Below are 14,096 nucleotides of genomic sequence, written 5' to 3'. Positions count from 1 at the left end.
ATATTTGAAAAGAATGGGCCAGCACAGTGTGGTTCATGCCTGTAGTCCCAGTACTTTGGGAGGCCAAGGTGGGAGAATCCCTGGGGGCCTGGAGTTTGAGACCAGCCTGATGGTAGAGGGTCTTGCCTCTGTGTTGATGGTGGCTGACTGATCAGGGTGGTGGTTGCTGAAGGTTGGGGGTGGCTGTAGCAATTTCTAATTTAATTTTTTTCTCTTTGGGGATAGAGTCTCGCCCTGTCACCCAGTCTGGAGCACAGTGATGTGATCTCAGCTCACTGCAACCTCCGCCTCCCAGGTTCAAGCAATCTTCCCACGTTGGCCTCTTGGGTAGCTGGGACCAAGGTGTGCACCACCACACTGGCTATTTTTTTAGAGACAGGATCTCACTATGTTGCCCAGACTGGTCTTGAACTCCTGAACTCAAGTGATCCACCTGCCTCAGCCTCCCAAAGTGCTGGGATTACAGGCATGAGTCACCGTGCCACGCCAGCTCTTTCTTTCACAAAAGATTTCTCTCTAGCATATGATGCTGTTTGACGGCATTTTAACCACAGTAGAACTTCTTTCAAAATGGGAGTCAATCCTCTCAAACCCTCCAACTGCTTTATCGCCTAAGTTTATTTAATATTCTAAATCCTTCATTGTCATTTCAACAATGTTCACAGCATCTTCACCAGGAGTAGATTCCATTTTAAGAAACCACTTTCTAGACTGGGCACAGTAGCTCACACCTGTAATCCCAGCACTTTGGGAGGCCGAGGCGGGAGGATCACTTGAGGTCAGGAGTTCGAGACCACCCTAGCCAACATGGTGAAACCCTATCTCTACTAAAAACACAAAAATTTGCCAGCCGTGGTGGCTCAGACCTGTAATCCCAGCACTTTGGGAGACCGAGGCAGGTGGATCACTTGAGGTCAGTAGTTCAAGACCAGCCTGACCAACATGGTGAAACCCTGTCTCTACTAAAAATACAAAATTAGCCAGACGTAGTGACACGCCTGTAATTCCAGCTACTCAGGAGGCTGAGGCAGGAAAATTACTTGAACCTGGGAGGCAGAGGTTGCAGTGAGCCAAGATCATGCCATTGCACTCCAGCCTGGGCAACAAAAGCAAAACTCTGTCTCAAAAATAAATAAATAAATAATAAATTAAAATGCAAAAATTAGCCTGGCATGGTGGTGCACGCCTGCGGTCCCAGCTACTCAAGAGGCTGAAGCACAAGAATCAGTTGAACCTGGGAAGTGGAGGTTGCAGTGAGCTGAGATCGTGCCACTGCACTCCAGCCTGGGAGACAGAGTGAGACTCCATCTCAAAAAAACAACAACAAAAAAAAAGAAAGAAACCACTTTCTTTGCTCATCCATAAGAAGCAACTCATCCATTCAGGTTTTACTACAAGATTGCAGCAATTTAGTCTCATCTTTAGGCTCCACTTCTAATTCTGGCTTTCTCATTATTTTCACCACATCTGCAATTACTTTCTCCACTGAAGTCTTGAGCCCCTCAAAGTCATCCATGAAAATTGGAGTCAACCTCTTTCAAACTCCTGTTCATGTTGATATTTTGGCCTCCTCCCATGAATCATAAATGTTCTTAATGGCATCTAGAATAGTGAATCCTTTCCAGAAGGTTTTAATTTATTTTGCCCAGATCCATCAGAGGAATCACTATCTATGGCAGCTATAGCCTTACAAAATGTATTTCTTAAATATATGACTTGAAAGTCAAAATGGCTCCTTGATCCATGGGCTTCAGAATGGATGTTGTGTTAGCAGGCATGAAAACATTAATCTTCTTGTATATCTTCATCAGAGCTGTTAGGTGACCAAGTACATTGTCAATAAGCATAATATTTTGAAAGGCATCTTTTTTTCTGAGCAGTAGGTCTGAATAATGGGCTTAAAATATTCAGTAACCCTTGCTATAAACAGATGTGCTGTCATCCAGCCTTTGTTTTCCATGTCTAGATCACAGGCAGAGTAGATTTAGCATAATTCTTAAGGGCCCTAGGATTTTTGGAATAGTAAATGAGCATTGGCTTCAACTTAAAGTCACCAGCTGCATTAGTCCCTAACAAGAGAGTCAGCGTGTCCTACGAAGCTTTGAAGCCAGGCATTGACTTCTCCTCTCTAGCAATGAAAGTCCTGGATGACGTCTTCCACTGTAAGGTTGTTTTACTGACGCTGAAAATCTATAGTTTTAGGCCAGGCGCAGTGGCTCACACCTGTAATCCCAACACTTTGGGAGGCTGAGGAGGTTGGATCATTTGAGGTTAGGAGTTCGAGATCAGCCTGGCTAAAATGGTGAAACCACGCCTCTACTAAAAATACAAAAATTAGCTGGGTTTGGTGGTGTGTGCCTATAATCTGAGCTACTTGGAAGGCTGAGGCAGGAGAATTGCTTGAGCCTGGGGAGGTAGAGGTTGCAGTGAGCCGAGATCATGCCACCGCACCCCAGCCTGAGTGAAAGAGTGAGACCTTGTCTCAAAATAAATAAATAAATAATAAATAAAAATCTGTAGTTTTGTGTAGCCACCTTTATCTATTCTCTTAGCTGGATCTTCTAGATAACTTGCTGCAGCTTCTACATTAGCACTTGCTCCTTCACCTTGCAATTTTATGTTATGGAGACAGCTTCTTTCCTTAAACTTCATGAACCAACCTCTGTTGGCTTCCAACTTTTCTTCCACAGCTTCCTCACCTCTCTCAGCCTTCATAGAATGGAAGAGAGTTAGGATCTTGCTCTGGATTAGGCTTTGGCTTAAGGGACTGCTTGTGGCTGCTTTGATCTTCTATCCAGACCACTAAAACTGTCTCCATCATCGAGAAGTCTGTTTTGCTTTCTTATCATTCATTCACTTTTATTTTCCTTCAAGAACTTTTCCCTTACATTCACAACTTGGCTAACTGACACAAGAGGCCTAGTTTACCGCCTGTCTCAGCTTTGACATGTCTTCCTCACTAAGCTTAATAATAATTCCCATCGATTTAAAATGAGAAACTTGTGACTCTTCTTTTCACTTGAACACCTAGAGGCTATTTCGGGGTTATTAATTGGCCTAATTTCAGGGAATGGGGGGCTCGAGAAGAGGGAGAGAGATGGGGGAAGGGCCAGTCAGTGGAGCAGTCAGAACCCCCACAACGTTTATCAGTTAAATTCACCATTTTATATGGGCATGGTTCCCAGTGGCCCAAAACAATTACAATAGTAACATCAAAGATCATTGATCACAGACCACCATAACAGATAGAATAATAATGAAAAAGGTTGAAATGTTGCAAGAATTACTAAAATGTGACACCAACACATGAAGTGAGTACACACCTTTGGAAAAATGGCACTAATAGACTTGTTCAATGCAGGATTGCCACAAACCTTCAATTTGAAAAAAACAAAAAAACAAAAAAAAACCGGTATCTGCAAAACACAGTAAAGCAAAGCACAATAAAGCAAGGTGGGACTGTGCTAGTGCCTCCCAATATTGAGAGCAAGAAAACACACCTGGAGCCACAAAGCCCAGAGTTTTCACATTATATAATCCCAAAGTAAGAAAGAAGGAGATTATAATTAACTATGTAATTATCACAGGATACAACTAATTTTAAAACACATACCTCTAAAAGGGAACTTGGGGCATGCACAATTGTAGATGATGTAGTGATGCCCTAAACTTTCAATCAGAAACAAATTTGATTCCACTGGTCACTTCAGTGTGACAGTAAATAAGTACACTTAAAGGAAATGAAATAGACACTGCAATTAGAAAACCAGCTTGAACTAGGAAACTAAACTTCACTGGGTTTTTTGTTTGTTTTTCATTTTTCTGTTTTGTTTTGTTTTGTTTTTGAGATGGAGTCTTGCTCTGTCACCCAGGCTGAAGTACAATGGCACGATTTCGGCTCACCGCAATCTCCCCCTCCCGGGTTCAAGCGATTCTCCTGCCTCTGCCTCCCGAGTAGCCAGGATTACAGGCATGCGCCACCATGCCTAGCTAATTTTGTATTTTTAGTAGATATGGGTTTTTTCCATGTTGGTCAGGCTGGTCTCAAACTCCCTACCGCAGGTGATCTGCCTGCCTCGGCCTCCCAAAGTGTTGGGATTACAGGCGTGAGCCACTGCGCCCAGCCTACTGGGTTCTTGGGAACCACTCTGAACAATGCAAATTCTTCATGGTGTTCTGCCCTAACCATGAATGATGTCAAAAAAATAATAATGATGATTTATCTCTTAAAATTTATAGCCTGATAATGAAAATTAAAACAGAAAATTACATTAAAATTACTTTTGTCTTTTTTATCTTTAAGCTTAAAAGATCCTTTGAAAACTTTGCAGGCCTTTAGAATTTAGAGAGCTGTCAACCAGGGAAACTTTAATGTGACATTGTGCTACACAAAAACCGAAATGTTTAAGCAGCACATGACCATGGGAAAAATGTCTCCTATAGCAAAATAGGAGACAAAAGAACTTCCATAAAATCAGTTTGTGTAGGCCAGCTGGTTATCGTCAACTATTCAAGAAAAAGGCAGAGAGGCCCTCCCTTAAAACTTCCTTCCCAGCAGGAATTCTTTTGACAATGACTTCTGTTTAGGGTCTTCCTGTCCCTGTTTTTCTTATTTTTTTTTTTAACCCATCATTGAGGTAAAGAATTGTTCTGTGTTTAGGTCTTTTGAAGTAATCTTACCTAGCATTAATTTTAATATTATGTCTTTAATTTCAAATATTAACAGTTTTATGCTGTTTCTCTTAATGGTTATAATTAACATGCATACAATGTATAGATCTGAAACCAAATTTTGATTTCAAAATGAAGATCACATCCAGATGCCTTTTAGATTGATTTTCCACTCGCTTCTCACTGTGCCACACTATTTTACCTTGTTTTTGCTATTGTAGTTTTTATATGTATAGTTGGATTTTAATTCAGTGAAGTAAAAAAAAAAAAAAAAAGTGTTGATCTTTGGGGAGAAAGAAAACTTTCCAAGAGGAGGAGGAGATTTTTGATTCAGCCAAAACAAATGTTTTTTAATTGAAATGTTTTTCCTTCAGTTTCCTATATGAGTTATTTAAGGATTTAGATGGTTTTATGAGCCACTTAGTATTTACAACCCTTCTTAATTGTACCCTCTTCCTCACAGGGGAACATTTGCCTAAATCTTTGGAAGGATTTTTTATCTATGAAGAAGAAGGTTCTGGAGTTCCAGGTTCTAGTAGGAAAGGAAATGATGCCATCGTAGTAGAACAATGGACTGTTATTGAGGTGAGCTGCAGTTTTCTGACAATTTAGCTTTACATATATAAATATAATATATAATATATATATATGTTTGGTTTGGGTTTTTCATTTGTTTGTTTGTTTGTTTTTGTTTTTGTTTTTTTGAGTCAGGGCCTTACTCTGTTACCCAGGCTGGAGTGCAGTGGCACCATCACAGGTCACTGCAGCCTCAACTTCCCCTGGCTCAGGTGATTCTCCAACCTCAGCCTCCCAGGTAGCTGGGACTACAGGCCTGCACCACCATACTCATCTAATTTTTTTGTATTTTTTGTAGAGACAGGGTCTCGCCATGTTGCCCAGGCTATATATATTTTATTTTACATGTTAAAGATCTTCAGTGCCTGGCACATGCAGTATCCTTAAACACATATTTGTTTAGTGTTTAGAATCTCATTACAAATGCATGAACAAACTTCTTTCGGATTTGTGAAAAGGTAATTTGCTTTATCCAGTGTTAAATGTTTTTGCAAGATAGAGAAATAATTAACTATGCATAAGCAGCAGTAAGTTCCCCAAAATTTTAAGCCAAAAAACATCTCCTGGCACTGAGCTTCTCTTTACAGCATTCCGTGACAACTGATTGAAAGAAAAAAATTCGGTCACTCAACTAGTGTTTTATCTCCAATCAACCAATGTGACTGAGGTTTTTTTTAACCTTATGAATGACTTTCAAAGGCAAAAATATCCAAAAGATGTTCTCTCTCTCGCCAGGCCAAATATGTACACACAGCATTGTCCTTCACAAACAGAGATGACATTGCTGCTGATGTTGTGCACCCTGAATTCAGATGTCACTGAATGGACTGTCTTTGAGGTGTACACACTGAATTCAGGTATATTCTGTTTTGTGTTTGAGGCCCTCCCTGACAGGCTGTTTCAGGGATACTTTTACCTTTCTGACCTTATACAGGTTAAAGAGACATAGCCCATTTTCAAAGAAACTAGAAAACCCATTGAGTGGGGAAAAAGGATTTGAGGAAAGAGGTAGAGCTCCTAGCAAAACTCAATTCCAAATTAAGAAAAAAGCAGTGAAAAGACTCCCCACACCCAAGCGCCTCTCATCTTCAATACCACTATTGTCACTCTCCACTCTTGTCCTCACTTCCTGGTCCCTAGACCCATGTTTCTGAAATGTGTTCTAGAAACTTCTTGGATCCAAATCCGCTAAGGAACTCGTGTTAAAATGCAGCCTCTGCCTGACACAGTGGCTCACGTCTGTAACCCCAGCACTTTAGGAAGGTGAAATGGGAGGATAACTTGAGCCCGGGAGTTCAAGACCAGCCTGGGCGACATAGTGAGACCCCATCTCTACAAAAAATTTTAAAATTAACCAGGTATAGTGTCATGCACCTGTAGTCCCAGTTACTCAGGCGGCAGAGGCAGGAGGATAGTTTGAGCCCAGGAGATTGAGGTTAAAGTTAGTTATGATTGTGCCACTGCACCCTAGCCTGGATGTAGGAATGAGACCTTCTCTTTAAAATAAAATAAAATAAAATAAAATAAAATAAAATAAAATAAAATGCAGATTCCCAGCTCCCCAACCCCATGTATTAAATTTCGAGAACCACTGCCCTAACAAGACCAAAGGAAGGCCCAAACTTCGGACAACGGGATGGAAACCTCTCTCCATTACTAGTGTTTCTAACTTGGTTCAATTATCAGAAGGAAGCAGAGCAGAACATGAAGCCCAGGAAGGCTGCAGCGGATGAAAGTGAACTCCCCTCATCCTAACACGCATCACCCTTTGTTGTAATTGTGTAGTTGGTTGTCTTTGCCATTAGACTATGAGCTCTTATACTTATTCATGCAGGGATGTGAAATCAAAACAGATTATGGCCCTCTGCTGCACACTCTGGCTGAATTCGGATGGCTTCTGACAAGCGTGTTGCCCACACCTGTATTGAGACATGACAGGTAAGGCAAAAGTATCCTTACATGCTATCATTTAATTCTAATATATAACTTCATCTGTTAGATAGTTCAATTCAACAAATATTTGTTTAATGCCTACAGAAAACATTACACTGAGCTTCTAATTTGATTTTATGGACCTTAGAGGTTAGTAAATATAGTCCTTGGCATTATAGATGTATAAGCTGTTAGGCTCTGCAGCACATATCCAAAACTGTTCTCACCCCAGCCCACAGCCAGGTTTAGGACACAGTAGGGTTCCAGAGTGAGCAGGATGGAGGAGCGCTTCTGCCACCTCCCCTCCAGTGTGGTGAGTTAGTTCCCCTTGGCACATGGACTTGGTAGCTGTTTCCATTAAAATAAATACCTACATTAGAACCAAATGCCAATATTTTGTAAGTACTAACTTTCCTTTTCCTTTTCTCCTTTTACTAACTTTCCTGGAAAGGAAAAATTGAATCTTACTTTTTTGAGAGAGGGAAACAGAGACCAAGTAAGTCATTATGTAAAATGCTTTGCTATTCCTGGGACCCAGAGATGTGTCCTCTGCCCGCTTTGGCATCCAGGAAATGACTGACTGCTAAGGCTGTCCTGCCTGGGCAGGTGACTACCTGCAGAGGACAGCACAGTACCAACTAGGCCTTCCCTTTTAGCAGAGTCAATTATGGTTCAACATTCTGAGTGATTGGCATGTGTGACTAAGGAAAGCAACTTCCCCTTCCTTAGTCTAACCCACTTCACTCACCTTTTCTGGCCTTCCCGGTTTAGCAACTTAGCCCTGTCCAGTATCCCAGTACCGCACAACATTTAAAAACCTTTGATTGGCATGGCTTTATCTGAAAAGCCACACCTTCTTCGGGTAGGGAAAGGAATTAAGGTGGATATAAAGTAAAGAAACTCAAGTTTAAAGAACAAAAAAGGAATGTTTGAAGTAAGCAAAGCAATTAATCTACTTTTCTTCCCAGAGCTCTATAGTAACTGTTCTCAAATTGAGTGATGACTCCTTGAAGCATGATTTCCCAGCCTTTTGTACTCTGACATATCTGTCAAATAACAGAATAGTAATAATTCTCAAGATTCAGTCTTCACGAAACAGGAGAATTCCATGACACCCCCGCCCTCAACCTTGCAGGATGTGTGACAGGGGTGTGGCTTGTTTGTTCACCCTCTGCATGCTCAAACCACTTACAGGAGGGGAAGCACACAGATGGGCAGGTGCAGGAGCTGGGGTGAGTGCTGTGGGGCTCCAGCCCCATGGTAGCATCTAGGGGTGGGTGCCTGTGACTCCCAAAGCCCAAGTAGGCATGTGTTACAGTGATCTTTTAGTTTTGCCATCTGCAGAGGGCTTAAGTGTTAACCAGCTTAGTGTCCTCTCAGTACCTAGGTCCTTGTCCAGCGTCCAGGAAGAACCAAGTTGCACAGGGAATTGAGGACAGTGATTGTGCAGGTTTTATTGAGGGTAGAGGTGGGATGCAGTGGGAAGATGATCATCTTCCAGAGTTTGACCATCCAGCAGCCAATCTCCTCTCCAACCATCTCCAGCCAAACTCTTCTCAGCATTCAGATGCTCCTTCTCTTATCTCTGCCACGCCATTCTGAATTTTAAATTTTAAAAATCAAATTTAAAAGGCAAAAAGTCAATCAATAAATAAAAATATGTGGAAGCTGTACATGGTTTCTGGCCCTGAAGGATCTTGTGAGCTGGTTAAGCTTACGTTTCATATGTACAAAACAAGGGACTTACATTCTGGTCAGGGCAGATCAAGCTTATGTATTGTGTAATATAATACAGTAACTAATCAAGGGCTAGATGAGGTGTCTTAGTCTATAGGTTCTGTAGGAATATTAAAAAGAAGAGACATTTTAAACTGTCAAAGTTGGATGAGATCATCAAATACTAAAGAGATTAGAGGGCAGCATCATCACTATTTAGCAGATTTCCATTTAGGAAGATGCTACTAACTCTGTATAGAAGATAGCAGAAAAATGTAATTTTAACATTAATTGCCATTATGCAACAAGGCTCACTACAACTCTCAATGTCTACTCTTCTTTTGTATGCCAAGGAGCATTGTGCAATATTGGTGTTTATTTTGTTCCTTTGCATTTTGTAATTTGAGTCCTGCCAAGTGCCTGCAACACAGGAAATATAGGATGAAGGTCATTTGGTAACAAGGATTGTTGGTAAATCTTGTTTATTCTCCGCCTTTTTATTCTTGTGCAAATATACTGTCCCTGTGACAAGTCACATGCTGTTCTTAGCTGCTTCAGTACACACAATGATAGTAATCATGGTCAATGATGTCATCTTTACAAATAAAGAAAAGTGTTATATACAGTTGACCTTGGTCAAAATAGAGGATAGAGCCCGAAGTTTTTAGTCTCTGACACTAGAGGAATGGTTATGAGCTGCCCAGGCTTTGGAGCTAAGCAGATCTTGTTTTAATTATAGCTTCATCATTGTTTAGCTGTATGATTTGGGCAAGTCATCTAACCTTTTTAAGATAAATTTCCTTATCTGAAAAATTGGACAATAATATCAACTTTAGTGGATTATCACTATGACTAAGATAATACATGCAAAGTACCTATACAGGGGCTGGGCATATTAAGCTAATGAATTAGGGCTAATGTTTTGGGACGCAATCCTTAGCAGAACCAAAATTTCTGATAAGTTGAAACCAGTGTTCAGGGATGATAGCTTGGCCTGTCCTAAATCAGGATGTTTCAGAAAATGTAAATACTCTAGTTCACTATATACAAAATCAGCACTGAAGATGACAAGATAATAAAAGCAACAGAAATACATAATGACATTATTAAGATATCTGCTTACACATATTCTCACACCCAGAAAAAGGAATGTCTATCATCATCTTCTTTTTGCGGCCCACATGTCGAAAACATAACTTAAAATTACTGTCAGTGAAAACATTCTTCCTTACATGTGTTTGTCTTATATGCAACAACAGAGTCTTAAGTAATTTCAACATTTTCCCTACTCTTCTGTCACCTAAGCCATACCTGAATGGCCTATATATAAGCTGTTTTTCCCTCACTCAAATATATCCTGTTATTGGATTACATAGATACAGTACGTCCCTAGGTTAAAGTTGTTGCTTCAATTACCCTAGGCAATATCACACCACTAGGGTTTAAAGCTGCATTACCATGGAAACGTCATGATGCTGTAATCTTATATCACCACATTATTCCAGAGTTATTGTTGTTGGTCCTGAAAACATGCCAGAATCCCTTCTTAATTGTTATCACTATTAATAATACCAATGGGCTCAATCCTTTTTCCTTCAAGAGTTCAAGGTGAAAGTTGACAGTAACTCTTCAGAGCAAATTTGGTGGAGGACCAAACCAGCTGAGTTAGCAGCTAATATTGTTAAACCACCAAAATAAAGGAGAAGGAGGAGCCAAAGTTCCCTCTGTTTGGCTACCTCAAAACAGCAGCATGGCTCCCCTCTCCAATTCTGGAGTGTGGGCAGGAATGTGCATTGTAACAGGAATCCCAAAGCAATTTTTATGCACTTTCAGAAACACTGAATTCTAACCTTACACTGAGAGAGAGAAAATGAGGGTAAGGGAGGGGGTGAGAGAGAGAGAACTTTAGAACACAGGATAGAAGAAAGACATGCACTCATTTATATCCAGCAGGCAGAATTTAAAGGCAGGGGACTTTTGGTCCAGCTGAATCAAATTGTACTATACCAAGAACATTAAAAAACCTCATCCTCAAGTGAACCTAATAGACACCTACAGAACTCTCCACCCCAAATCTACAGAACATACATTCTTCTCAGCACATCACACTTATTCTAAAATTGAACACATGTTTGGAAGTAAAGCACTCCTCAGCAAATGTAAAAGAACAGAAATCACAACAAACTGTCTCTCAGACCACAGTGCAATCAAATTAGAACTCAGGATTAAGAAACTCACTCAAAACTGCACAACTACATGGAAACCGAACACCCTGCTCCTTATTGACTGTTGGGTGAATAACAAAACGAAGGCAGAAATAAAGATGTTCTTTGAAACCAATGAGAACAAAGACACAACATACCAGAATATATGGGACACATTTAAAGCAATGTGTAGAGGGAAATGTATAGCACTAAATGCCCACAAGAGAAAGCAGGAATGATCTAAAATTGGCACTCTAACATCACAATTAAAAGAACTAAAGAAGCAAGAGCAAACACATTCAAAAGCTAGCAGAAGACAGGAAATAACTAAGATCAGAGCAGAAATGAAGGAGATAGAGACACAAAAAACCCTTCAAAAAGTCAATGAATCCAGGAGCTGGTTTTTTGAAAAGACCAACAAAATACATAGACCACTAGCCAGAATAATAAAGAAGAAAAGAGAGAAGAATCAAATAGACGCAATAAAAATGATAAAGGGGATATCACTACCGATCCCACAGAAATACAAACTACCATCAGAGAATACTATAAACGCCTCTATGCAAATAAACTAGAAAATTTAGAAGAAAGGGATGACTTCCTGGACACATACACCCTCCCAAGACTAAACCAGGAAAAAGTTGAATCTCTGACTAGACCACTAACAGGTTCTGAAATTGAGGCAATAATTAATAGCGTACCAACCAAAAAAAGTCCAGGACCAGACGGATTCACAGCCAAATTCTACCAGAGGTACAAAGAGGAGCTGGTACCATTCCTTCTGAAATTATCTCAATCAACAGAAAAAGAGGGACTCCCCGCTAACTCATTTTTGAGGCCAGCATCATCCTGATACCAAAACCTGGCAGAGACACAACAAAAAAAGAATATTTTAGGCCAATATCCCTGATGAACAATGATATGAAGCTCATCAATAAAATACTGGCAAACCGAATCCAGCAGCACATTCAAAAGCTTATCCACCACAATCAAGTCGGCTTCATCCCTGGGATGCAAGGCTGGTTCAACATACACAAATCAATAAATGTAATCCATCACATAAACAGAACCAATGACAAAAACCACATGATTATCTCAATAGATGTAGAAAAGGCCTTTGACAAAATTCAACAGCACTTCATGCTAAAAACTCTCAATAAACTAGGTATTGATAGAACATATCTCAAAATAATAAGAGCTATTTGTGACAAACCCACAGCCAATATCATACTGAATGGGCAAAAACTGGAAGCATTCCCTTTGAAAACTAGCACAAGACAAGGATGCCCTCTCTCACCACTCCTATTCAACATAGTGTTGGAAGTTCTGGCCAGGGCAATCAGGCAAGAGAAAGAAATAAAGGGTATTCAATTAGGAAATGAGGAGGTCAAATTGTCTCTGTTTGCAGAAGACATGATTGTATATTTAGAAAACCCCATCGTCTCAGCCCAAAATCTCCTTAAGCTGATAAGCAACTTCAGAAAAGTCTCAGGATACAAAATCAATGTGCAAAAATAACAGCATTCCTATACACCAATAACAGACAGAGAGCCAAATCATGAGTGAACTCCCATTCACAATTGCTACAAAGAGAATAAAATACCTAGGAATCCAACTTACAAGGGATGTGAAGGACCTCTTCAAGGAGATCTACAAATCACTGCTCAAGGAAATAAAAGAGGACACAAACAAATGGAAGAACATTCCATGCTCATGGATAGGAAGAATCAATATCGTGAAAATGGCCATACTGCCCAAGGTAATTTATAGATTCAATGCCATCCCCATCAAGCTATCAATGACTTTCTTCACAGAATTGGAAAAAACTACTTTAAAGTTCATATGGAACCAAAAAAGAGCCCACATTGCCAAGAAAATCCTAAGCCAAAAGAACAAAGCTGAGGCATCACGCTACCTGACTTCAAACTGTACTACAAGGCTACAGTAACCAAAACAGCATGGTACTGGTACCAAAACAGATATATAGACCAATGGAACAGAACAGAGGCCTTAGAAATAACACCACACATCTGCAACCATCTGATCTTTAACAACCTGACAAAAACAAGCAATGGGGAAAGGATTCCCTATTTAATAAATGGTGCTGGGAAAACTGGCTAGCCATATGCAGAAAGCTGAAACTGGATCCCTTCCCTGCATCTTATACAAAAATTAACTCAAGGTGGATTAAAGACTTACATGTAACACCTAAAACCATAAAAACCCTAGAAGAAAACCTGGGCAATACCACTCAGGACATAGGCATGGGCAAAGACTTCATGACTAAAACACCAAAAGCGAAAATAGACAAATAGGATCTAATTAAACTAAAGAGCTTCTGCACAGCAAAAGAAACTATCAGCAGAGTGAACAGGCAACTTACAGATTGGGAGAAAATTTTTGCAATCTATCCATCTGACAGAGGGCTAATATCCAGAATCTACAAAGAACTTAAACAAATTTACAAGAAAAAACAAACAACCCCATCAAAAAATGGGTGAAGGATATGAACAGACACTTCTCAAAAGAAGACATTTATGTAGCCAACAAACATGAAAAAATGCTCATCATCACTGGTCATTATAGAAATGCAAATCAAAAGCACAATGAGTTACCATCTCATGCCAGTTAGAATGGTGATCATTAAAAATTCAAGAAACAACAGATGCTGGAGAAGATGTGGAGAAATAGGGACGCTTTTACACTGTTGGTGGGAGTGTAAATTAGTTCAACCATGTGGAAGACAGTGTGGCAATTCCTCAAGGATCTAGAAGTAGAAATACCATTTGACGCAGTGATCCCGTTACTGGTTATATGCCCAAAGGATTCTAAATCATACTACTATAAAGACACACGCACACATATGTTTATTGCGGCACTCTTCACAATAGCAAAATCTTGGTACCAACCCAAATGCCCATCAATGATAAACTGGATAAAGAAGATGTGACACATAAACACCATGCAATGCTATGCAGCCATAAAAATAGTATGAGT

At 40.0% G+C, this 14,096-nt stretch overlaps 1 protein-coding gene across 2 annotated transcripts in view; it reads left to right on the top strand.

Moving 5' to 3' along the window:
• The window catches only part of RFTN2 (raftlin family member 2), a 101,772-nt gene that overhangs the window by 50,989 nt on the left and 36,687 nt on the right, over positions 1–14,096 (top strand). For both annotated transcript variants that reach the window (XM_034954740.3, XM_003825315.5), the window contains exons 6-7: positions 5,135–5,256; positions 7,082–7,185. In XM_034954740.3, the coding sequence (XP_034810631.1) occupies positions 5,135–5,256; positions 7,082–7,185 (226 nt within the window). The remainder of the gene's footprint in view (positions 1–5,134; positions 5,257–7,081; positions 7,186–14,096) is intronic.

The sequence above is a fragment of the Pan paniscus genome, chromosome 13 (assembly GCF_029289425.2).
Source record: "Pan paniscus chromosome 13, NHGRI_mPanPan1-v2.0_pri, whole genome shotgun sequence".
Lineage (NCBI taxonomy): Eukaryota > Metazoa > Chordata > Mammalia > Primates > Hominidae > Pan > Pan paniscus.
This window is presented reverse-complemented; position numbering and strand designations above follow the sequence as displayed.